The 26,411-nt window shown below is 41.5% G+C and overlaps 1 protein-coding gene across 1 annotated transcript in view; it reads left to right on the top strand.

Moving 5' to 3' along the window:
- The window catches only part of RSRC1 (arginine and serine rich coiled-coil 1), a 160,593-nt gene extending 150,704 nt beyond the window's left edge, over positions 1–9,889 (top strand). Inside the window, exons 8-10 of the mRNA XM_035133475.2 lie at positions 6,152–6,258; positions 7,889–8,035; positions 9,614–9,889. Of these exons, the coding sequence (XP_034989366.1) occupies positions 6,152–6,258; positions 7,889–8,035; positions 9,614–9,715 (356 nt within the window). The 3' untranslated portion in view covers positions 9,716–9,889. The remainder of the gene's footprint in view (positions 1–6,151; positions 6,259–7,888; positions 8,036–9,613) is intronic.
- The last annotated feature ends 16,522 nt before the right edge of the window (positions 9,890–26,411 follow it).

Genomic DNA, 26,411 nt, shown 5'->3' with positions numbered 1-26,411 from the left:
CAGTAATTTATGAGCTCAGTGTAAAAGAATAGCATAATTGCATTAAAAATTAATGCTAATGAACACTAAAATGGGGAAGGTGGTTATGATGAAAGTTTGTATTCATCTTCTCTGGTTTGAATGATGGCTAGTGGCTTGATTAATGGCTTAATTTCTATCAATTAGCGGGGGGAAATCTCCTACGAGACAAGGGTAAATTGAGCATTGAATTACATATCGTGCTTTTGTGTGCTGAGAAAAAAAGAGCTGAGTATCTCTGATATTAGCCACAGTGACAAATGTGGTGTGCCCCAGAATGTCTGCATTAGCTCTCCTGACAGGCTGGTTGTGTGTGGTTATGGGGTGTTTGGAGATGGCTGGCAGACAACATTCGCTGGCAAGTTCCTGAGAAACCTACTGCTCTTCCATCTATAGAATTTTAATTAGAGTCAATAATAATTCAAGAATTAAAATGGACAGCTAGCAGCAACAGCAGAGGCTGCAGTCTGGCTTGCTCATGTGCTGCAAGATGAAACTTTATTCAGCCTCTCTCTTTTTCTCTCTCTGTGAAAATGCAGCAGACATCCAGCATCCTTCAGGATATTATTGATGTTCTGTACCATTTTATCCTATGAATTCTTATACCTTTCTTTATAATTATATGTCTTTTTTTATATACACGTTAGGTGTCTGGAAAACACTGAGTTAACATTGGTGTAACATCTTAATCATTTTGCTAAATGAAAGTACATTTGCCCAATACGAGAATGGGATTGTATCCAATTAAGTTCTACTCAGAGTAAACCCACTGAAATTAAAGGACCTGTCAGGCCAATTTACTTTAATAGATCTACTCTGAGTATGACTAATGCTGGATAAAACCTAATGTGTCATTTGACCTATGTATGTGACTTACACGAGGAAGAAATCTTTTTTAAGCTAAAAAAACAGCAACAGAGAGCAAGAAAGGCTTGGGCTGAGACACCGCCACAATCTTATGCACTTTAGCTGTGCTAGCTCCAGACCTAAAGCATGAGAGAAGGTGGTGAGCAACCGAGGTGAGTAAAGGAAGAGTTGCTGGCTCAAAGCTCATCTTGCTGCTCACACTGAAAAGGAGACTTAAGTGGTCCATTTGCCCAAGTCCTGACTTATCCAGGACCACTCTTGCTGGCCCTTCTATTGTTGCTCAGTTATAAAATATGGCCCTTTTTCAATTTTAAAAAAGTTGCTAACCCAAGGTTAAAATGTATGGTACCAATATGTGTTGGGACAGTGTTTTATAGAACTGGGGCTGCCACTGAAAATGCCCTGCTTCCTCAGATATTTATTGCCGTGGGGAGTAAGTACCTAGAGAGTAAGAATGTGGCCACGTGAGAAGCTTCCATGACCTGTGACATTTATCTTCTTCCTTTCCCCACTCTTCCCCACGCCTTCCTCTCCTGGCAGTTTCCCCTCCCAATACCCTTTGGGATCCGTGTTGCCTGCACATTCAATCCCCTTCCCCAATGATCCTGTCAACTTTCAGCGGGGAGATGAAACGAAAGCTTATTTAGCTGAAGTTTGAGAGATACAGTGACTTTAAACTATCTTGCACCGAGATTTGTAATGGATCTAACCACATTCTGGAGCTGGCAAGAACAAAATGGCACTGCAACCTGTGATTTTCAAAGTGCTGAAAAATTCAGCTCCCCCCTCGCAATTATTCTCATATAAACTATTGTGTGACTTGGTCATTTGGTTTTAGAGATCAAGTGCTTAATTTTCTTTTCATATACTGTAAGTTTAGATATTAATGCATAGTCAGCACATGAATTATAAAAGCATTCAAGCACAAAACGGGAATAGGAAACTAGAATTTATGAGCCCAGTTCCTGGGCCTTCAAGGAAAGTGAAGCAAACCCCTTCCATTTTTGCGTAAATGTGCTCATGACTTTTTCCCTTCCCTCTGTTCTTTTCCAATTGCAGCCTTAGACAAGGGATGGGCTGGAGAAAGAAGGGAAGGGTTATTTGCCTACTGAAACAAGTAATGTGTGGTAGGACTTTAAGCAGGGGAGATGATAGCAATGGGAGCAGAAATCCAAATCCACTCCAAAGCCCAGTTGATGCTTAGGGACCACACCAGTTCCTTCAGTGTATGTCACAGATTGCCCTGCCAATGCAATGGTACCTAAGAATAAGTTTCACTCTGATATCATTTCTGTTGTGTCAGTGATTTCTCATGTTATTTCAGCTGCACCATTTGAATCAAGAGGATGAGAAATCGCCATACACATTCTCTGTATATTAACTGCATTTATATACCACTCTTTTTCTCCAAGGAGCTTACGGTGGCACACATGGTCATTTAACCCCCACAAAACCCTGCGAGGTAGATTATGCTTAGTGGCCTTGACAGGCCCAAGGTCACCCAGAGAGCTTTATGGCTGTGTAAGGATACTGTATATGTTGAACTTATTTTGATGCTTACCAGTAAGTGTTTTAAAGCCACTTTTCCTTGACAATTTTCAGAAGGGTGAGTGTGTTGCAACAAAGGCAACGGAGTCCATTGGCCTCTTAAAAAGACCTAACAAATTGGTGACATACATACAAGTACACAAATGGTTGGAAGGGATTGTAAACAGTGAGGCCAGAGGGAAACGAGACTCAGAAAGCACAGGCAGCGACAATTACATTATTATTAACAGTGACCATTCACAAAGCAGTGTCAACAATAACACAAACATCCTGACATTGGTAAGCTAATTAACACATGTAATGTAATAAAAGCCCATTAGCCCAATTCAAGCCACAGGTGACAGAATTGAACCGCTTGAAACATTGTAATTTAGTGGTTTCTTCTTGTAGTGTCCTTTAAGACACTGTAACAGCTATATCAGAAGACCCCAACATCTTATGCTGTAAAAAATTTGCTAATCTTAAAGGATTCTTTTTGTTTTTCCTTGGGCCGAGTTCTGTTATTAGAAAATTGTCTGATAAGCCTATTTTGGCATGCCATTGTTTTGGTTGTAACATTTAAAAAGAGTGGTTCACAAGATACTAGTTTTCTGTCATTTTATATTGTTATATAGATTTTGTTTTTAAAAGAAATATTTGCCCCTTTTTACTTCTCTCTGGCTGTGCTGGAGCTCCTAATTATGTTTGCGAACTGTAATTGCTACATGCCATACCCTGTTAGCCATATAGGTCTGTATAGTTGAAGCTATGGTTTTCCCAGTAGTGATGTATGGAAGTGAGAGCTGGACCATAAAGAAGGCTGATCGCCGAAGAATTGATGCTTTTGAATTATGGTGCTGGAGGAGACTCTTGAGAGTCCCATGGACTGCAAGAAGATCAAACCTATCCATTCTGAAGGAAATCAGCCCTGAGTGCTCACTGGAAGGACTGGTCGTGAAGCTGAGGCTACAATACTTTGGCCACCTCATGAGAAGAGAAGACTCCCTGGAAAAGACCCTGATGTTGGGAAAGATTGAGGGCACAAGGAGAAGGGGATGACAGAGGAGGAGATGGTTGGACAGTGTTCTTGAAGCTACTAACATGAGTTTGACCAAACTGCGGGAGGCAGTGGAAGACAGGAGTGCCTGGTGTGCTCTGGTCCATGGACACAACTAAACGACTAAACAACAATTCCCTGTTAGCCACTGAAAAAGCTGCCCCCTTTAAAAATAGGAACAGTACATAACGTTAAAGGTACTTACGAAAGCCGGGTTTACACACAAAAAAGAAATCATTAATACAAATATTCTTAAGTAAGTCACAACAAAAGGACTCACGGTCTTGAAAGATGTTTGGCTTTTTGAAGTAAGATGAATTCTGGATACTTAAGGCAAGGCCTCTGAAGCCCTTCTGTTGTGCATTGTGGTTTAACTGGTAATACAATGCCACCTGCTGTTTTCAGAAGGTTACTGCTGCCATATGATTGTGTTGACTTACAGACGTAAGCCTCTATGAGCAGACACATTAAAACTGAAGGTTATCACAAAAAGGTCTTGACAAGTGCATTGATAGTTTCCCATGTATGCTTATTTCTCCAAGTTTTCCCACCCGCTTTAGTAATAAGATAAAAAGAACACAGCTACTAGGAGCAAGCTTAATTGTAATTCTTATAGAAGGAATGATTTATGTATGAAAAATGGCATCAACAGTCACTGATACAAATAGTTCTGTATTTTCAGTCTGACCAGAGTGAAAGGACTTGCTGTCCAATGAGTTAGTATTGATTTTCTTTGACTCTACCCTCTTAGCTTTCTGACTCCATTATTTTTGATTTTACTATGAAATATATATCCTTTCTACTGACATCTGACAAACACTATATGGAAGTCATTTTATATACCAATAATGTGTTTGTCAACAATATTGTAGACTAATGGATACAGCTTCCTTCCAGTCCATTTTTATCCAGTTAATGTCACTGAAGTAAATCTGGAAAACATTCTGTGATTTTGTTTCTCTTGGGGACCATGTTCCCCACGTTGTGACTGTCATTCACATTACAGCACTCGTCAGTGCCAAAGGTCAAACCTATGTCTACTGATGGTTTTCCCATTGAATGTTTAAACTACAAAAACACCCAGGTACATGTTTGTCAGTTGTGACAATATATTTATATATAGTGCATATACTTTTTCTTACACAGATATCTGTCATCGGTGTTGGGAAACCATAAGTGAAGCAGACACGGATACCTGAGCATCGAGGGCAGCTTGTCATGACAGTATCCGGCTTTTTGATTATGCATGATTATAAAATCTTGATACCATTTCCATCATAGGAGTGACTGGCAAGGATGTCTCCCTGGTCCTATACTAGTTCATCAGTGGGAGAGAAAGGACAACATGTGACCTGAAGGACAGCTGTTGTAGAAACTTAATCCTAAATAAGTTGGCATTATACCAGTGGCGGTGGCTGTATTCAGTGGACGCATAAGAAAATAGTGAGCCGTTTGACTTAGTCTTCTGTGTCCACTACAGTCCAGTTGTTTGAAAGTGTAGATTAACAGAGCTAAATTTCTTTCCGTCGCTTATGTATGGCAGCATTAATTTCTTTTAAATTTCCTTGGCTGTTTGACTGACATTGAGCAGCTCTAAATTATATAGTGTGCAAGGTTCTGTTCTGCCTGCCTCTGATCAAGCAAAGCTTTTACGTATAATAAAACTTGTACAGTATGTATTGTTTGTCCACATAAATACTGGAATTCTCTTCTGGATAAGAGTTGATGTGCTTAGCACGATAACGGTGCTGACATTTTAAAGGGAAGGGTGCCAAAAATATATCTAGTCCCAGACAGAGCTCCAGATTGTCCAGAGACCTTTCTCAATCCCTCAAATATCACAGACTATTGTGTTCCTTCGTGTGTGCTGAATACCTATGTTATCTGAATAACTTTTCTATCATGGATTGAGTTCTATTTGGTTTCCTACTGTGAATCAAAGTACTTATATTTCTGATGGATCTTTTTGTTGTCAGTATATATATATGCCCGATCTTACTAATTTTGTCTCCAACAGAAGTGGGGGGGAAATGCAGCATTCATATTTATTACAGTGAAGCTCAAAAGGAAACAAGCAAGCCTGTAAAATGAAATTTTTCTAACTCTAGCACATTCTTCAACTTTTTCAATTGTTAAAAGATTGAAAAAACTTTTTAAAATGTCACATAAAGCAGTGCTGGGATATTAAAATGGTTTACATGAATGCAATAAGCATACAGAGAGCTACTTTAGGGATACAATGGGCTCTGGGGTGATTCTCAGTGTGGTAGGTAGAACCCCATTGAGAGGCTCAAACCGTGGTCAGATGCTAGGGGACTTTTTATTGAGTCAAGAAACAAAAGGCCAAGTCCCTTCTTTTTGGCATTATATTGAACTATGGGGCAGGGGGTATTCATTGCAACAGGAATCAAACTCACGATTAACAGATGCTTTGTCAGCAGTGCTATCCTGTTTGTAACTGGCGTAAATGGCAAATGTTTCAATTCCATTGTCTAGAATCTTCTTTATCCTTCCTAACCTTTTTTTTCCTGAACAAAATAAGAATAATTTCTCCTTGGCAGAGCCATCACTTACCTTACAGTTTTCCATTTTTCGAGCAGAGGAAATACTTTAGAAGGATATTGCACGGTGCTGATCTTAAGCTTATGCTAAACTATACTGACATTATACCCTCTTCTATAGAGCAAACCAGCCTCGTAGAGCAAGTGAAACGAGTAAAAGAAATTGAAGCAATTGAAAGTGACTCCTTTGTTCCACAGACATTCAGATCAAGTAAAGAAGTCAAAAAGGTAAGTTTTCAATCTTCTTCCTTTGCATAGAGCCCCTTGTGAGCTGGTGGAAAGCCGGTACATTAATGCAGTTGACATTGACATTGACTTTGACTTTCATACCGGTAATCCTAATCCCAGTCATCAGAAATCAGAAATATATGGATCCCATAATGATGTGATTCTGCATTTAGGTATAATAAAGGAACGCAGGTTTTGTCAACAACAATGTGCTTAATTCAGTTAGTGTGTTCTGGTTGCAGCAAGGCACAGGTACCACTTTTAAGTATTGACATTTTTGACACAAAGGCTGTGTATATATATATATATATATATATATATATATATATATATATATATATAGCAATCCCAATTATTAAACTGCCAGTTTGGGTACAGAGAAATACAAGGCTGCTTCTTGCATATCGGGGGGCTTTTTGTCTTCCCCCTTTCTGATGGCATCACCCCGGGAAGGCCCCCCCCCTCTGTCAAGGTCAGGCTCATGTGGAGCAGCATGTATTGCGATGTGAGAAGCTACCACCAGACCGAATCAGCCCTCCAACTGCCACCCCACATCAAGGTGCAGGTGTTCTTCTATGAATCCAAACAAGTGTCATATGAATGTTGCTTGCTTGCTTGCTTGTTTATTTATTAAATCTCTACACCAACCTTCATCCAAGGATCACAGGGTGATTTACCGTATTACGTTTTCCCAAATGAACAGATGGAGATATTCCAAATCTGAAGCAGTAATAATTCCAAAGATGTTTGGGCTGATGATTAAGAGGGAGTTCTCTTGCACTGGAGTTGGGGGTTAGGTGTGGGTTGGACAAAATATATTTGGAGGGAATCTTCAGTCATTATTTTTTCCAGCACTGAAATTAGTCTGTGTGTCAGGAAATGCATGCCCTTTGTCATGTAAAAGGTGAGTGAAAGGATACTCGGGGAGAGGGGGGCGTGCGTTGCTAAATAAGATGATAACTGCTGTGTGTATCACGTGTTGAAATCTTCAAGTACGGCTGGGAAAGCTCATCTGAAACCCCAGAGATCTGTTGCCAGTCAGTGTAAATAGGACTGATCTAGACGGTGCCATAGTCATCAACAGAACTATTGCAGAAGCACTATTCTTGTTTCAGCTGGAGCAGAGTATCCTGACTCTTCAAGCAGGCCTTTGCAGTTTTCACTATATATGTCTTATACTATAAGGTATCCCTTGCTGCAAATAGATATATGTTAGTTTGTGAGACCTTGGAAACAGTCCCCCCCCCCTTATCTTATTAATTTTGTTTCATAAGAGAAATGCGCAAATACTTGTGACAACTGTTTTGAGACTTTAGGATTTGGGATCCCATAAAGATAAATGAAATTCCTTGTTCTAGAATTCAACAACTTCAGAATCTCAAACTGGCTTCTGTTCAATCTATAGTTCCAGGTTCTAAGGCATTCTGGTGCTTCCATGCACCCACTAAAATAGATATGGTGGGTCAGTTTAGGCAAAATTCTTTAACAAGAAATTCCTGTTATTCAGTATATTCTTCACTATCAGTCTACTGTCACAGGACAATAATGTTCTCATATTATTCAGAACGGAATTAATTTGACTATGAAGATTGTGTGTGAATTTTATCCCCCACCCTGCACTCTCAATTAGGCAACAGAACTCGCTGAAGTCAAAAGTGAAGCTGCGGCAGCAGAACTGGGAAATCCTGTTCTCACATCTTTTGAAAAAGAAACAGTGCCTGGAATTATTCCTACTGCTATCAAATACCAAGATGAAAACTCACTAGCCCATCCAAACGTGAGTGTGGTGATGCTTATTACGACAGCCTTTATTTAACAGTGCTCAACTCACTCTATAGGCCGAGGGAGCCGGCGTTTGTCCGCAGACAGCTTCCGGGTCATGTGGCCAGCATGACAAAGCTGCTTCTGGCGAACCAGAGCAGCACACGGAAACACCGTTTACCTTCCCGCCGGAGCGGTCCCTATTTATCTACTTACACTTTGATGTGCTTTCGAACTGCTAGGTGGGCAGGAGCTGGGACCGAGCAACGGGAGCTCACCCCGTTGCGGGGATTCGAACCGCCGACTTTCTGATCAGCAAGCCCTAGACTCTGTGGTTTAACCCACAGGGCCACCTGGGTCCCTTATAACCATATTTAGGTAGAGCTAAATCTGGGTTTTTCCATTCCTTTTATTTATTTTTCAGGCTTATGAACTATTGGGGAGGCGTGAGAGGGGGGAACCAGTCTTACCTCTCAAATTCACTTACATTCCAGAGAATGTCTTCTCTTTTTAAGAAGTATTAAAAAGGGTATTCTGAAAATTGCATCCATTTATTACTTAAAAGTTTTGTTAACTACATTATGATATACAAATGTACCCACATTTCAATAACTTCCTTTGAATTGCCCGCACTGCATTGTATACACCAGAATATAGAAATCTGTCTTTCTTACATGCTCTTAACATACTTGGAGAAAGCACCTATTTTCCTGAACTTCTGTCTAATTAGATTAGACCTACATTGGCTCCGAGTACATTTCCGAGCACAATTCAAAGTGTTGCTGTTGACCTTTAAAGCCCTAAACGGCCTCCGTCCAGTATACCTGAAGGAGCGTCTCCACCTCCATAGTTCTGCCCGGACACTGAGGTCCAGTGCCAAGGGCCTTCTGGTGGTTCCCTCGCTGTGAGAAGCCAAGCTACAGCGAACCAGGCAGAGGGCCTTCTCAGTAGTGGCACCCGCCCTGTGGAACGCCCTCCCACCAGATGTCAAAGAGAAAAACGACTACCAGACTTTTAGAGGACATCTGAAGACAGCCCTGTTTAGGGAAGCTTTTAATGTTTAATAAATTATTGTATTTTAATATTTCTGTTGGAAGCCACCTAGAGTGGCTGGGGAAACCCAGCCAGATGGGCGGGGTATTATTATTATTATTATTATTATTATTATTATTATTATTATTATTCAGGCTTGTAGGCACTCTTGACTTACTGCAGCAGAGATCTTTCCAATTCTACAGAGATGCTTGAAGGATCCAGTGATGTGACACAGGATTAATTTATAGATAGTGATGCCAGACCTCAAAATTGCCTGGATAAGTGGATAGTGATTGTGGTCACACAGTTGGCATGGTACAGATATATGGCATATGCTCAAAGCTAAGACCTGGTGCAGATCGTACCACAATTTGACAGATGCTGAAAATCCATGGAAAAACACAACAAAATCCTAACTTTGATGAGGGCATCTCAATGTAGCTTTCCCACTGATTGCTTGAGGTTTCTGGCAATGCATTCATGGGGTATTTTCAATACTCACAAATGCTAATCCTCAGCAAGATGTCTACATGTTGTATCTCTTCTTCCTCTCTTACAGCTGTTTGTTGACAAGGCAGAAGCGGAAGAAAGATGGTTCCAGAGGCTGATTTCTCTTCGACAGGAGAGGCTCATGGGCAGCCCTGTGGCCTGGGTGAATTAAATAGCCTACAGAATTTCAGTGTCTTCTGTGCTATAAAAATCCAGTGGCAAAACTGGATGAGTGTCCAAGTAAGCATGGCCTATCAGGAAAGAATTTTTTTTACCCTGGCCTCTATTTGAGGTCAACATTGTTTTAATTGAGAATTGTCTTGGCATAGCTGTGCGTATCTGAATAGATGGTGGGTAGAGACGGGAGGGAGGCGAGACGGGAGGGAGCACCAGAAGATCTGCTAAGTTACTGCAGATAAGAAATGATGCCTTATTGTCCTGAAGGCAGCTGAGAGATCCTGGTGGTGTTTTGACAGAATTCGGTCCTGCTGGAAAGAACGCTTAGCATTTGTTTCCTTAGCAATTTAATACCTCTCTCCTCCCAACAGAAGCAGGCAAGTCCTGAGTTTCTCTGTTCTCTATCATTATTAAAATGTAATCATATGCTTTGCTGCCTGTGCAACAAATTATTCTGAATACAGGACACAGACAAATAGAGGGGAAAGAGAAGAGATCATTTGGTGTTTTGCAGTTTTCATTCTTAACCTGTCTCCAGTGTGTAGTCATATAGATGCAATTGTAAGGTATTAAGATACTGTTTAATAGCTCTGTGCTCTAAGGGTGAAACATACCTCTGGACTCTGTGACACTTTCCCCATTGATGCTCATTCAAAGTCCAGGCATAGAGCTCCTCGATAAGAACTGGAAACTGGCAGTTGTATAGGAAAGGCACCCACTATCCCTAAACTACATAATGACAGTGTAATCTTGTTAAGTACGCTTTGCTAACAATTCAAGGTTCTTTAAATAAAATTTTGAGCTATGCACTCTTCAGTCTCCCATTTGAGTTTTATTTGGATATTTTTAGACTAGTGGCAAGCAATGTCATATTAAAGACACTGCAAACTTCCACTCAATGAAAGGGGGATTGCTGTGAGTTGATAAAGCAGATGTTCCTCCACGTTTTAATATTTCTCTAATGGTGGCTGAGATTCAAAGTACTGTGTGTAATATTTCACACATGTGCAAGGGCATTTCAGTTTCCCCCCCCCCCCCAGTGGCAGCCCTCAAGCCCTATTTTGAAAGCTGTAGGAGCCTCTGGATGGGTGAGTGAAATTGCTGTTGGAAGTAGCCAGTCACTTCCTCATGTACCCAGGAAATTGTTTTGCACAATATTCGCAGGCCTCTCTGGATCCACTACTACTCTCCTATTACAAACTACGTTCTCACATGTATAAAAGATTGAGCTGAGCAAGATCCTAAGCTGTGCACAAAAAAAGTCATGTATGTGTATGCACTCTTATCACACCATACATTCTGGGGGATAGGAGATCTACAGCTTTCATTGTACCGAATTCTTGAGCACATGATTGTGTGCTACAAATGAATGATATATATCAGGGATTTCTAATAGGTCGATTGCGTTCGACTGGTCAATCCCCGGGAGGTTCCAGTGGATCACGGTCGATCGCTGGCGCCTTTTCCTTTGTGGTGGCATAATAGCATCCGGCCCCGCCCCCTCGCCCCCTCCTCCATTTTTGCATGATTGGTGAAACGGAAGACGGAGTTTTCACTGTGAAGCTGATTGTTTCCTTAGCGATCTGTTGGTGAGCGACATTTCCCCTTTGCCCTGTACTCAATTTCGAAATTTTTCTCTCCATAATGGGACATTCCTCCCTAAGAAAAGCTCAACAACTTTGACCTGAACCCCCCAAGATCACTGCCAGTTTTTTATTCTGTGAATACATGGCAGTCTCTTGGGAGTTGGATGTCCCTGGTATATATTATATATTTTTCTCAATTCATGCTTGATGGGTTATTTACTAGTGGTTGTATCAAATGTTAGTTCCACTCAAACTAAACTCACTAACACTAATGGACATGACTAACTCAGAGCCATTAATTTCAGTAGGACTGCTCTTATGTTTATTCAACTCTTAGGAATAAAATGAAAGGATAGAATCAAAGTAAGAAAGGATAGAATCAAAGTAAGAAACATTTGCTGTTGACATGTTCAAAAAATCAGTACACTATTCAGAATGAGACACCCAAAGGTTTATGACGGATCATTTACCTTCACTGAAGTAAAAAAGTAACCCTGATTCCCCATCATACAATGTTGGCTAGATTTTAAGACACTCAGGTGTGAGGTGGACATAGAAAGCAAATCAATAAAAGCATTCAGTATTGCAAATATACTTCTTGCTCATGGAGGCCTTATTACGTACGCCCTCTTGATCTTCCCAAGCAACTTCAGGGCCTTAGATTATATCTGTATCTTCTCCCATACATTTGTAGTTATAAGTTACATTAATTATTGAAGCATCATGTTGCCAACTAAACTTTGCTTCATCCCTTAAAATATGTCGTTATGTGAAATATGAGTAGGAAGCTGAAGGAGAAAAAAGAGAGAAATTGTTTTATTCGGTTGGGGCAAGGATATCAGTTGTAGTTTTGATGCAACGTTTAGCTGCTCCAGCAAGAAAGGAACACGTCACAAAAATGCAAGGCTGTGGTCTGCCTTCAGGCATAAAGTTTTCCATAGTACTGTGAACGCTGTCAAACGAGAAATCATACGTTTTTGTCAAAGGCTTTTGGGGTACCAGGTTGTAACTGGGCATATACGGCACATGAGCTCTTTATTTCAGCCCTGTATTTCACACAGCCTCTCCAATTTCCTATTGGCTACTAGTCATGATAGCATGGACAACTTCCAGGATGACATGCAGCAAGGCTCTGAAAATCAGCTGCTAGAAAGTCAAAGATCTTCTCGTGTTCCCCCTTCCAGCTTTTGGACTTCTCATAGGCATCTGGTTGGTTGCTATGGGAATCAGGATGCTCAGCTAATTTCTCCTTCAGTCTGATCCAGCAAGGTCCTTCTGGTGTTCTTACTTTCTTAAGTCAATGCCATCTTGTGCTAAGCACAGATCACTAAACATTCAGATCTTTCAAGTGAATTCATATTACCTTAGCAGCATGACACACTTGCATTAGTGGGATTTGCTAAGAACAAAACCACATTACCATTCTTACATATATTTTCGCTGGATCCTACACTATATAGGAAATGTGTGTATTCTTTTGTCTATGTGTTCGTCAAATTGAATCCCACACATTGGACTATCATCAACCATCAGCTGTAGTGTGGGAGCAAGAAGCAAAACCACAGAAGATCCAGGAAGGCTATTGTTGTCCAAAGTCCTAGCCAAAAGAGTAAAGTTTTATAGCCCTTCCAGTTAAATAGAGCCACTCCACCTTCATGGGTGCAGCCAATTCCCAATTTACACGGGTTACATTCCAAGGCACTATGTGTGAAATCACATATATTTGAAACACTATTGAAAAAGCCTGCAAACACCCCATTCTGCTCCTATTTGTGGCATTTTGCTTGTGTTTGCAGTTGCACACATATTGAACACACATAAATGGTGTGTGTGTGTGTGTGTGTGTGTGTGTGTGTGTGTGTGTGTGTCTGTACTGTAAATAGTTTGCTGCCCAGGAAAATGCTCCTTGCTGCATACCTGGTGGTTCTTTGCTCTGCACACAGCTAGTTCCCAAAGCTAGTCCCAGCAACTCTTGTAATAGTGTGTCTTGCCATGGATATTTTGGGTTACAACAGAACAGAACAGACAAATGATGGGCAACATATTTCTCCACGGATTCCCCACCCCCCACCCCAGATAGCTGTCTTAGTGATTCAGAGACCGGGTTTTTGTTTTAACAAAACACAAATAAAACATGTCCTCTCTAAAATAATACTCAAGACTTTTCATTTGTCTCCTGATTCTCAATAAATTTTCTTTGTAAGTTTCTTCTTTTTGTGATACTACTGCCAGCTTCATCTGCTGCTGTTTGAAGTGCCTTCAAGAAAGGTGTTGCAGGCAGCTGTCTACTGGCTCATCTCACAGAAATCACATAGAAGGGGGACTGCACATTTTGCTTCAAAACTCTTTCGTGGAGGGCTTGGAGTCTTGCTTTTTTTAAAAAAGAAGAAAAGCTTGGAGTCTGGAGCTCTTTGCTAGTTGTGGGTCTGCTACATCAAGACCCGGTAAACCTGTCTCTTGGCAGTCCTGAGAGCAACCACAGGGGACATGTGAAAAGGGTCTAGGAGTCTTGGTAGACCACAAACTTGACATGAGTCAGCAGTGTGATGCAGCAGCTAAAAAAGCCAATGCAATTCTGGGCTGCATCAATAGAAGTATAGCATCTAGATCAAGGGAAGTAATAGTACCATTGTATTCTGCTCTAGTCAGACCTCACCTGGAGTACTGTGTCCAGTTCTGGGCACCACAGTTCAAGAAGGATACTGACAAGCTGGAACGTGTCCAGAGGAGGACAACCAAAATGGTCAAAGGCCTGGAAACGATGCCTTATGAGGAACGGCTTAGGGAGCTGGGTATGTTTAGCCTGGAGAAGAGAAGGTTAAGGGGTGATATGATAGCCATGTTCAAATATATAAAAGGATGTCATATAGAGGAGGGAGAAAGGTTGTTTTCTGCTGCTCCAGAGAAGCGGACACGGAGCAATGGATTCAAACTACAAGAAAGAAGATTCCACCTAAACATTAGGAAGAACTTCCTGACAGTAAGAGCTGTTCAGCAGTGGGATTTGCTACCAAGGAGTGTGGTGGAGTCTCCTTCTTTCGAGGTCTTTAAGCAGAGGCTTGACAGGCATATGTCAGGAATGCTTTGATGGTGTTTCCTGCTCGGCAGGGGGTTGGACTGGATGGCCCTTGTGGTCTCTTCCAACTCTATGATTCTATGATTCTATATACAGTACTCTGAAAAAAGTAACTTTGGTGCTCATGGTATTTGTCTGTTCTTCTAGTTCAGGCTTCCTCAACCTCAGCCCTCCAGATGTTTTTGGCCTACAACTCCCATGATCCCTAGCTAGCAGGACCAGTAGTCATGGATGATGGGAATTGTAGTCTCAAAACATCTGGAGGGCCGAGGTTGAGGAAGCCTGTTCTAGTTATATCCTGCTTGTTAGCAGCTGGGCCCAATTTGATCTAACCCAGTACTTCTCATTTCCATCTTAGAAACCCTCTATTCATTTATGACATTTAAATACTGCACTTTAGTTGTTTAAAAAAATCTAAGGGCAGCTTACATGTAAAACAATGTCAGGATGAAAATTTCGTAGTTGGAAGAGATGTACAGATTCAAAGGTAAGCTTGGAAATGTATGTGGAATTAAATTTCAGAAGCAGAGAGGTGTGCTGAGTAGGATTTCCCGCTGGCAGAGCTTCAGCACTCTCCATAAATCCTTGCTCCTTCCTAAGATTTGCAGAAGCAAATGTTCTGATGTGCTTAATTTGCGTAGTTTATGTAAGCTGCAAGTCCCAGCTATTCTAGGCGCTTACCTGTATTTTTCTACTCAGTGTATTGTTTAAAGTACTCCATTTGTCTGCAACTGCCAGAAGTCCTTTCCCCTCTTTATAGAGAACCTCTTCGCATCTTTTTGAAAGAAAATGAACAAGGAAGCTTGGGGTCAAGTCATAAAACCAAACTGATGTGCTAGAAATGTGGGTTTACTGTATCTGCCAAGCCCCAAAAGTGCATTGTGGCTCATATAAGATAGGTTACAATCTATCCTTGTAAAGTCAGCCTAGATACTTTCATTGTTAGCGTGTCAACATGGTCATGTGAATTGACCATCATTGTGAATCCAGATTGAAATCTCCAATAAATTGTGACAAAATCCTTATAAGAAAGCTACACACACACACACACACACACACACACACACATACACACACTTCTTACTTAACACTTTGCAGCTATTGACATGATGATGAGCGTGGAAGACATTGGGCTCTCCCTTAACATAACAAAGAAGTTCAATGAAACAGCACCAGTCGTAGACAAATGTTTCCTTTAAAGAACAATGAAAATATTCCAATACAAGTGCTTGCTTTATAGATTTGCAGCCTTATGAATATTTTCTGAGAGGTACATCACAGGCTGCTGACCTCTGACACAGTATGAAAGATTTTTGTTGCCGTGACTGCAGTATATAAGCATTATTTATTTACTGGTAAATTATTGATGGTCCTCTAATTCATGTGTGATGGGAGGAAGTAGGTCTGCAAGTGACTTATAAGTGGAAGTGTGTCGAAAACCTGTAGAAATCAATGATGAATCTATCTATATAGTTGGTCCCAGTGTAGGTTCTGTTTATGCAACAATGATGAACGGCAGATCTGCTAATGGAGAGTTTTTAAATGTTTATCAGTGATTAATGTGGGGAGCTTCGAACCCTGGAAGATGGCTTTGTTTTCTGCGGTGTGTGTAAAGGATTTCTTAGACCCCACTACCAATACCTAAGAGGGAAGGAGCAAGATGTAAAGGTTTTCCCCACCCTCCCAATTGCCAAGTAATTTACAGAGTCTATTAAAAGACGTCTCGTGCGTTAAGCAGTCTAATGATAGGATTTATGTAATCTGATAAGCACACTCAGAGATGCACAGGATATTCTTGATTAGAATTGGATTTATATTTTCAACAGTCATTACCTTAAAAAAAAAATCACATCGGTTTATAGTCAAAGTAGAATTGAGATCGGTTTGGGAGGAAGTGATTCCCTCCCCACTCTTAAATATTTATAAGCCTGCTATAAAGCAGTACATCATAATACCATAACAAAATTGGGGGGGGGGGTCCTACAAAAACAATATACCAGTATAAAAACATGTTCCAAAGCAACAGAAGTAGAATCGTAAAGCAACATCTCTGCATAGAGGCGAGGTATGAAAAAGTGTGGTTTCTGGAGCTTTCCGAGAAGTTGGCTACTGTTGTGCAGTTCTTTAGGGGGGAAACTTGAAAAATACAGATTTTATATCATTTGTTTTGACTTTATTGAACATATAGCAAAATCAGAAGTTCGAAGCAGAATACCAGCATGGCACAATGCACACTTAAATGGAACCAATTAATCTGTTTCTTCGGAGTCCTGATAAACTTGATGGACAGAATTTGCAATGATTATCAGATATTTCTGTGAAGCAAATGTCAAATATGTTATAATAATTCTATATTTTATTTTATTAATATTTCTTGTCATTGACGTATTATGAAAAGGGGGGGGGGAATCTTCCGGCTGCCTGTAAACATACATACTTTGATTGATTTTCCAAAAATAAGTTACTGAATAAAACCACAGCAATAAAGCAGAAAACATCACTACCATTTCTAAAGAGCCAAGCAAACTTCCATTGGGAGGGAGTTCCAGAAGGTAAGAGCCACTACTGAGAAGGCCCTGTCTCTAGCACCCACCAATTTAACTGATCTTAGGCAGGCCATAAGCAAGGCCTTCAGTGGTGATTTTAAAACATGGAAAAGTTCATATGAAGAGAGAAAGCCCTTCAAATACCCTGGTCTCAAACCATTTAGGCCTTTAAAAGTCACCATCACTTTGAATCATGCCCAGAAATGCACAGGTAAACAGGGAAAACCACAAAAATGGTACAAAGAGAGCAGGAAAAGCAGCTAGCAATCCCAGGAGCCTTTGCACCAACCTTTGAGGCCGGTGGAAAGTTGGCATTTTTGCGTGCTGCTGGTTTTTAATGGGTTTTTCAAGGGTTTCCAGAGGTTTAGAGCAGGCATCCCCAAACTGTGGCCCTCCAGATGTTTTGGCCTACAACTCCCATGATCCCTAGCTCAGTGTTTCCCAACCAGTGTGCCTCCAGATGTTTTGGGACTACAACTCCCATCATCCCTAGCTAGCAAGACCAGTGGTCAGGAATGATGGGAGTTGTAGTCCCAAAACATCTGGAGGCACACTGGTTGGGAAACACTGCCCTAGCTAACAGGACCAGTGGTCAGGGAAGATGGGAATTGTAGTCCAAAACATCTGGAGGGCCACATTTTGGGGATGCCTGGTTTAGAGGGTGTTTGCAGGTTTTTTAGATGGTGTTCCCCACCATATGTTGTTTTATGTATACACACAGTACCTAGGACTCTTAACTGCCACGTAAGCAGGAAAAGCCTGTCCTACCCTATTCTGGACTGTCTGTTGGACAACTTATCATCTCCCTTCTCAGACTAACCCTAAAGGCAGGTGACTGAACTGAGTGCATACTCGTCTTCTGCTTACCCTTCCTCTGTTGCCTTCCTTGTGTTGCATTTTAGGGCAGGAATCCGTCATTGTCTTGATGTCTCTGAAGGTCCAAGCACATGGATGGCGCTATATAAATAGCAGTATATAAATAGCAGCTATAACAGTAGGTCAGGCTCCATAATGAAGCTGGCACCATCCGCCAATAAAGGTTCCAAGTTCAGAAACACCGGCAGGTAGACATAGTTGGTTGCATCCAACAAAATCAAACTTGGAGTAGACCCGTTTAAATTAGTGGACATAACTCGCTTATGTGTGTTCATTTCTGTGAGTCTACTATATTGCATAGATATACACATGGCATACAAGATTTTAAAGAGACATAAAGGTATGGGATGTGTTTATTTCTTAGTGCTTGACAACATTTACTTTCCTTATAACTGAACTGTGGACAAGCTTTTAATATACAGCGGTGCCTCGACTTACGAATTTATTCCATTCCGAAGGCACCTTCGTAGGTCGAAAAATTCGTAAGTCGAAAAACGCCATTGGAAACGCGATTTCGCATAGAAATGCATTGGAAACAGAAAAATTCGTAAGTTGAAGCAACCCTATCTAAAAATTCGTAAGTCAAAGAATCTCTATCTAAAACCGCTGCGCTTTCCTTTTGGATGTCGAGACATTCGTAAGCGCACAGCCATTACCCCCATTCGTAAGTCGAAAAATTCGGTTGTCGAGTCATTCGTAAGCCGAGGTAGCACTGTATCTTGATTGAAATTTGGTAGGAACACTAAAAACCAGTTGAAATTGTTCTGCGAAGCTTGGTTGGCCTTATAAACGTAATGCCCTAATGCCTATTTTGGAATTTTTCTTATGGGCAATCATTTGATTTTGGGCCTTCTGTTTAGTACAGTATGTTAATTCCATCTTAAACCAGCAGGTGGCATCCAACAACTCAGTCTCCAGCCCTTTTTCTTAGTACCTCAAAGCACTTTATGTTGTATATACAATATGCTGCTACTTAAATCTGATTACTTAGGCTGCAGTCCTAAACATACTATCTGGGAAGAAGTTCCCACGAAAGTCAGTGGGACTTGCTTCTGAGAGAAGTGCACTGTTGATCTGCAATGTTTATTCATGGAAGAAGGAAATATTTATGAATTCATTGGAAGACAGATGTGCAGAAGAGATCAGTAATGTAACAGCATTCTTTAAGGAAGGAGGAGGAAGAATGTGTACAATTGCATCAGTTTCTAGTTGCCAGTTGCTAATGTGTACAATATGCACTGGAACTTTGCCTACCTAAACAGGTCTATGTGTATCCATGGTCTGTAATGAAATTTTCACCTTCAGATCAAATTTATTCCTGCTAATGAAAAATGAAATGTATCACGGGGAGGAAACCCCAAGCAGCTGACAGTTGGCTGTCCTTAGTTAACTGTACAACACACCCTCTAGATTATCCCATATTATGTTCATCTTACTGCAGAAGCTTTAGTAAGCTAAAGATATCCAACTTACTATTTTTTTCCTTCTTGCAGTATTGCTGAAGGTCTACCTACCTTCTTACTTCACAGCTTCCATTGCATCCGCTAGCTCTCACCCGGCACAACTTTTTAGAATAATCAGGTCGATAACATCCTCAGGGGGACAACCAAATTTAAACACAAATTCAACTCATAGCTGTGAGGCATTTGTGAGCTTTTTTGCGGAGAAAGTCCTGCTGCTCCGCTGTGACCTCCCTGCCAATTTGGATACAGTAATGGAACTGGAGGCCTCTCAACTGTCTTCAGGTCCAGAGTTGGACCATTTCGATCAGATACTCCCTGCTGATGTGGACAGCTTCCTCTGAGCCAGTAGGCCCACCACTTGCCTCCTCGACCCGTGCCCGTCTTGGCTGATTAGAGCATGTCCAGATATCGTGCGGGTCCCCCTGGTTGAAATCATCAATTTGTCCCTTGGCACAGGGACATTCCCAGGGGAGCCAAGGATGCAGTGGTGTGTCCGCTCTTAAAGAAAACTTCATTAGATCCTTTAGATCTATCTAATTACTGCCCAGTTTCGAATCTTCCATATCTGGGTAAGGTAATTGAGAGAGCAGTTGCTGAACAGCTTGGTAGGTTTCTGGAAGAAACATCGGCTTTAGATCTATTTCAGTCTGGATTCCGTCCTGGTTTCGGGACCGAGATGGCTCTGGCCGCCCCAACAGATGATCTCTGTAGACAACTGGATCAAGGCGGGTCAGGACTGCTGATTCTTTTAGATTTGTCAGTAGCCTTCGACATGGTCAATCATGATCTCCTGGACCACTGCCTTGGCGACGTGGGGATTCAGGGCACAGCCCGTCAATGGCTGCGCTCCTTAATCTCTGGTCGGGGACAGAGGGTGGTGCTAGGGAGGGAGAGGTAGTCGCGCCACTCCTTGGTGTGTGGAGTGCCGCAGGGTGCAATCCTTTCCCTGATGCTTTTCAACATCTTTATGCACCCCCTCGCCCAGATTATCCGGTGCTTTGGGCTGGGTTGTCACCAATATGCTGATGACGCTCAGCTCTATCTGCTGATAGAAGGCGACCCCGACTCAGCTTTGGACTCACTGACCAGATGCTTGGAAGCTGTGGCTAGATGGCTTTGTGGGAGCCAGTCCTCTGGCTGGGTCGGGACGACATGGGGTTGGGGGGCTCAGTTAGTGCCAGTGCCTTCCGTTAAGAGTTTGGGTGTAATCCTTGACGCTTCCCTTTCCATGGAGGTGCAGGTTGCAGCAACAGCCGAGGCGACATTTTTCCATCTTTGCCGTATCAAGCAGTTAGTCCCTTATCTTTCCCGCCCCAACCTGGCCACAGTGACCCATGCGGCGGTCACCTCCAGGCTTGACTACTGTAACTCGCTCTACGCAGGGCTGCCCTTGAAACTGTCCCAGAAACTCCAGCGGGTGCAGAATGCTGCAGCGAGGCTCCTCACGGGGTCCTTGCCATGGGAGCATATTCACCCAGTGCTCTACCAGCTGCACTGGCTCCTAGTGGAGTATAGGGTCAGGTTAAAGTTGCTGTTTTTCACCTTTAAAGCCCTATGCGGCCTAGGACCCTCGTACTTACGGGACCGCCTCTCCTGGTATGTCCTGCAAGGTCCATGAATAATAATAGCTTAAAGGTCTTGGGCCCTAAGGAAGCCAGACTATCCTCCACCAGGGCCAGGGCTTTTTCAGTGATGGCTCCGACCTGGTGGAATGCTCTGTCCCACGAGACTAGGGCCCTGCAGAACTTATAGGCAGGGCCTATAAGCAGGGCCGTCTCAAGCATGTCGGGTGCCCTGGTGCCGTGGTGCGGAGATCGCTCCGGCGCCCCCGCCCCGTTTCTTGCCGCGGCTGGTGGACGGGCGCGGCGCCCCCCTGGCAGCCCCGCGCCGCCCAGCATTCCCCTAGAGCCGGCCCTGCCTATAAGACAGAGCTATTCCGCCTGGCCTTCAATTTGAATTAGCTTGATCCTCTATTCCCTTTTCCCTTTCCTCTTCTATGAAGAAACCCTTTCTGAGACCCCACATTTAAATTCTTCCCTGGTCTCCTTGCTGGGGCCTAGTAGGACCAACTTGGCCAGTTAGCCCTGGTGATAATTTGACTGGGGTTTTTGTTTTTTGTTTTTCCCAGAATGACCCCGAATTTTTGAATTTTATTGATAGTGATGCTGCATTTTATGTTGTATTTTATGCTGTTTTTAAGTCGCATTTAATCAATGTTTTATATTTGCTGTTAGCTGCCCTGAGCCCAGTTTTTAAACAAGGAAGGGTGGGGTATATAAAAATAATAATGTTATTATTTATTACTTTTAAGATGGAAAGGCAATGGGGGAAAATATATATAGGCAGAAAATGACATTTACGCAAATACAATTTCTAAATATTCATGTACAGTGACTCAATTGAATTGGCTGCAAATCACCCCATTAGTGAAAAAAGCCCTGTCCCCTGATTTCCTAATTATGGGTAATGACTGAATGAATTCCAGGTCATTTGGCTGGAATATGGGGAAACCCATGACCACAGTCCTGAGCTCCTAGGAGGCTGCACATGATACAGGTGGAATGGATGGCTAGATGAGTAGGTATTGCTAAACAGGAATATTTCTCTTGCACACCCCACAATTGAAATTAATGGGATTTCTGCAGTGTGCCCTGTCCATTTAAGGAGCGCTTGCACAGGAGAAGTTCCAGTTACATTGCACCCTTTGTTATGGTAAAAAATTAAAAGCTCCATATAATGTTTACGGAACTGAACAATATTAATACCAACAATCCAGCAATATTGCAACATGACCTTTTTGTTCATGATGAATGTGCTTAACAAGGCTGCCAATTCTGAATGAGATTTAAATAGCCATATCTTGGAAATGAATAAGAATTAAGAAGGTAAATTAATTCCTAAGGGGGAATCACAGCAGAACTCATTAGTTCAGGAATAAAAATATCTCAAAACTTTTAATTAAAGATATTTACTCTGAATGAATACCACTTGGCAGGTTTCTGCAGACTCCATAATCTCATTTATGCAAAAGTTTTCATATATTACTGGCGACATCATTAATCTCATTGGAAATGCCCTCCAGACTGACAATCCTGTAGCTGCGAGATGATTTCCTCCCAAATCCTTTTTATCTGTATAAAAGAAATCTAACTCAATCAGACAACAATCGTAGAAAGGCCTGAGCAATTAGAGACATCACTCTCAGAAATGGGCTACCGACATTAGTGTGTTAGTATAGCTCTCATAATGAGCTCCTTCCTAATAAGTGTCTTTTGTCTCAAACACACGAAAATAATTAAGTTTCTAAAGCTCCTCCTCCTTATTTGTGCAACAGTACATTCTCAGAGATTTGAAGGAAGTGAGGAAGGAGATTCTATCTCCTAAAGTGAAATAATATTCGAAAAATCAGTAAATACTCATTGTCCACAGCAAGCCAAAGGCTTCATGTTGCTCTCTTGTTAATGGCAAAGAAGAGAGAGAAATTTTGTTCTTCTGTAATGAACATCCTAAGAAGGCTGCGCTGTGTGTTCTAGCCTAATTTATGATACAACTCTCTGGACATCAACTACAAATGAATGCAGCATACATTATTTATTCAACTAACTCAGTGTGGGAGATGGCAAAAAATGATATAACCAGGCAATAGCAAATATTCCATGGGATAATACACTCCAGAAGTTGAAAGTCTGCATGCCTCAATTAGGGCCAATTTTACTGTTGCAAGATGTGAGATGGGTAAGAAAATGCTGGTATATTACTATGAAGAATAATGAATTGTTTCATTAGTTGGAAATAGCTGCAATAGGTAGCCTCAGCTGTGCACAACTTGGGGGGAGTCAAATCCATCCTACCTTTCAGGGGAGAATCAAGGACTGCTATTTGCTTTTTAAAAAAATACACCCATTTTATAACATTCTTGACATCCAATAAACATAGTAATAGTGTTTGGCACATGCAAAATTCACTTTAAATATTAACAGATAAATAGATGGGCTCTTCTGTTTTGCCACCTGTTGAAGATAGGAGGAGTCCAACAGGACTCCTGGCTGTAAATTGCACAGGGTATGTGGTCAACGATGGAAGCTCAGAATATCTACTGGCTATTACTTCCCTTGATTTGGACACTGTACTTTCGTTGATGCCTTTTTTGTGTTCTCTCTCTCTCTCTCCCTCTTTTTTGGAGGAAGGAGACCCTATTTTGTGAATTACACCAGGGGCGCCAGCCTACTCAATCCAGCCTTGAGCATGGGATAGACCCTGTTATTTTCCTACTGGTTATTTTGCTTTTGAACTGGGCATGGTTTGCCGCCGCTGTCCCCGCCCCTGAGCTTTTCAGTTTCCACAGACATTGTTTGTATTTTAAAGATCCCAAGTGCTTCTCTCCTTTTGTCCAAAGGAAAAGATGCAGGACCATAAACTAAAGGTTGGAAGATCCTGTGATTTAATTAGCTAGAAGCATCTTAACCCTCAGTTAAGCCTTCCACAACGTGACACAGTTTTTATACATCCTTGAACAGTGACATTCAAAGTTTGGAAGTTACCGTTTGGAAAAACACAGAAGCAAGCAGTTATCAGAACACACTCAATGCAGAATATGCCTCACCCAGTGTGTCTCTCTATCTTAGGAGAGACAGCCAGCAAATTCTGTAACCTCTTGCCTTTATCTAAAACTGAGCACTCTATGCTGAAAGTTAAAACTGCACTAGTACAGTATTGAGAAATGGGATTGCCATTGGGAATCAAGAGCGACAGCTACATAATGAACTGAGTAATATACTAATTGTATGATTATGTTTTTGCTATAAAAGCACTGTAATTAATACTCTCTTGAACTGAGTGATGAAATCCCTCCTAGATTGCCACACAATGTCCAGTTGTTGCAAGTGAGTCTGTTAGCAAAAGCTTGACATAAATTACTTTTGAGGGAGAAAATGAATGGAAGTTGGGAAATGAATTCAAGGCTGGAACCCCTTGTAAACTCTTGAACATGCATGGCATATGAACTACAGCACTGTAAAGGGAGCTGTTGCACTCATCAGGCTCCCTGAAGGAGGTAGTGAAGGAGGAGACTTTGACTAACTTAGGCTGGGGTGAACTCTGGTGAATTCACAATCTGATGCAGCATGCCTGGCATTGTAGGGTTGGGCCAAGATCCTGGATAAGCTTAGACCCGTTTTAAGGAGTTTTAGATCTCCTGAAAAGGACACAGATGAGGGAGCTTTTACGTCTGTATTTTTTTTTTTAAAAAAAAATTGCTGTATTTTATAGACCAAGTAGCATAAACTCTAATTCAGTAAAATTACACAGGCTCTTAGTTTTGAGAGCAGTCAATCTGTGTTAGTTTTAAGTTTGGCCTTGATGTCTTATTATTACTATGTTGATGGCATAAGCATTTTAAAGGGGGCATTCTCAAGCTGTGATTTTATAGCAAGTTGATTTGGTTGACCCACTGAAACAAATTGTTTTGTAAGCTCTTTCAATAAACAGTGTGGCCTGCTTAAAATCTTTTCTCTGTGCTGTTCTTTATTCCAGTTTTCCTCACCTATAAAAACTACAGGTGGTGTGTTCTGTTCTGAATCGGGCAGCCCCCTCTTTTAAGCGTAATCTTTCTTCAGCCCAATTGGAAGATTTTAACTGTTTTCAGACACACTGTTTTTCTACAAAGCAATTTTAAAACAATCCAGAGTGCTCAGTTCATATTTCTCTCATTTGTGTTGTAATTCAGATACCCATTTACCTTGTAGTGGTAGCATGCTTTGACCTTGAGAATGAGTTTGCATATAGGAATCAGCTGGGAAGTGAAGTGAAAGGATAGTTGGCACCATTTTAGATTTCTCTGTGTGTGATGTATTTGTTTTAGCTATTTATATCCTGCCTGTCAAAGAAACATTGCTAGGTATATTTAAAATAAGGTAAAGGTAAAGTGACCCCTGACCGTTAAGTCCAGTCGCGGATGATTCTGAGGTTGCGGCTCTCATCTCGCTTTACTGGTCGAGGGAGCCAGTGTTTGTCCTCAGACAGCTCCCGTCCTCAGGTGAGTTCCCGTTGCTCGGTCCCAACTCCTGCCAACCTAGCAGTTTGAAAGCACATCAAAGTGCAAGTAGATAAATAGGGACCGCTCCGGCGGGAAGGTAAACGGCGTTTCCGTGTGCTGCTCTGGTTCACATGACCTGGAAGCTGTACACTGGCTCCCTCGGCCAATAATGCGAGATGAGCCCTGCAACCCCACAGTCAGTCACGACTAGACCTAATGGTCAGGGTCCCTTTACCTATGTCTTTTCATGCCAGCTGGGCAACCTGAGTAATCATTCTGTCAAAGGGGGTTGTTTTAAGGACACAGACTTGTCTAACTATTGTTTATTTTTTCAAACATATTGCATCACCTGAGCCCTGAGAATGGAATGTCATTTATGATTATGTCATTTAAAGCAGGATAATTTACTTCCTCTAATGATTCAGATCATATTTCTGCTGCCATCACAAGAATCCTATACTTAGTTTTGTCAAGAAAAAGGGGGAAATGAATGATAAACCATGTCTTACTTATGAGTTTGTGGGTGCCAGAGTTTGTGGGTGCAAGACACCAATAATTCCCGGATTTAGTTAAGTGTTGGAGTTCAATGCTTGGAGTGTTAAGATGGGTTGCCGGAAACTGAATTTAGCAGTGCCAAAATAAAGGCCAAACCAGTTTTTATGTGCTGAGGAAATCGCCCAGGGGAAGATGAACCATTAGCAGGGAACAAAAACAGGAAGATGGGCTATCAGCAAAGCAAAGATTCTGTGCCAGCCAGAATACCCACTTCCTGAGCTCTACAATGAAGAGAGATGAAAGGAGAGCAGTTGGTTTAGGATTTCTGTTGGCTGTGGTGTGCTAAAGGGGGAAAGCTTATATGTAAATCTGGCACTGGTGGAAGAAGACTGGAATTTTTTTTAAAGTTTATTTAAAGAAATTTTGTAATATATAGAATATTATTTCCCCTAGAAAAGTCATTATAGGTTATGTGCTAAAATTTGGATTGAAAGTTAGAAATAACAAATGTAGAAATAAGTAAAGAATTAAGTGACAATGGTTTAATTAAATTAAATAAACTGGAATAAACTGCTAAGGATGCAATATAATGAAATTCAGAAGGAAGTGTTTGAG

This window comes from Zootoca vivipara, chromosome 5 (assembly GCF_963506605.1).
Source record: "Zootoca vivipara chromosome 5, rZooViv1.1, whole genome shotgun sequence".
Taxonomy (NCBI): domain Eukaryota; kingdom Metazoa; phylum Chordata; class Lepidosauria; order Squamata; family Lacertidae; genus Zootoca; species Zootoca vivipara.
This window is presented reverse-complemented; position numbering and strand designations above follow the sequence as displayed.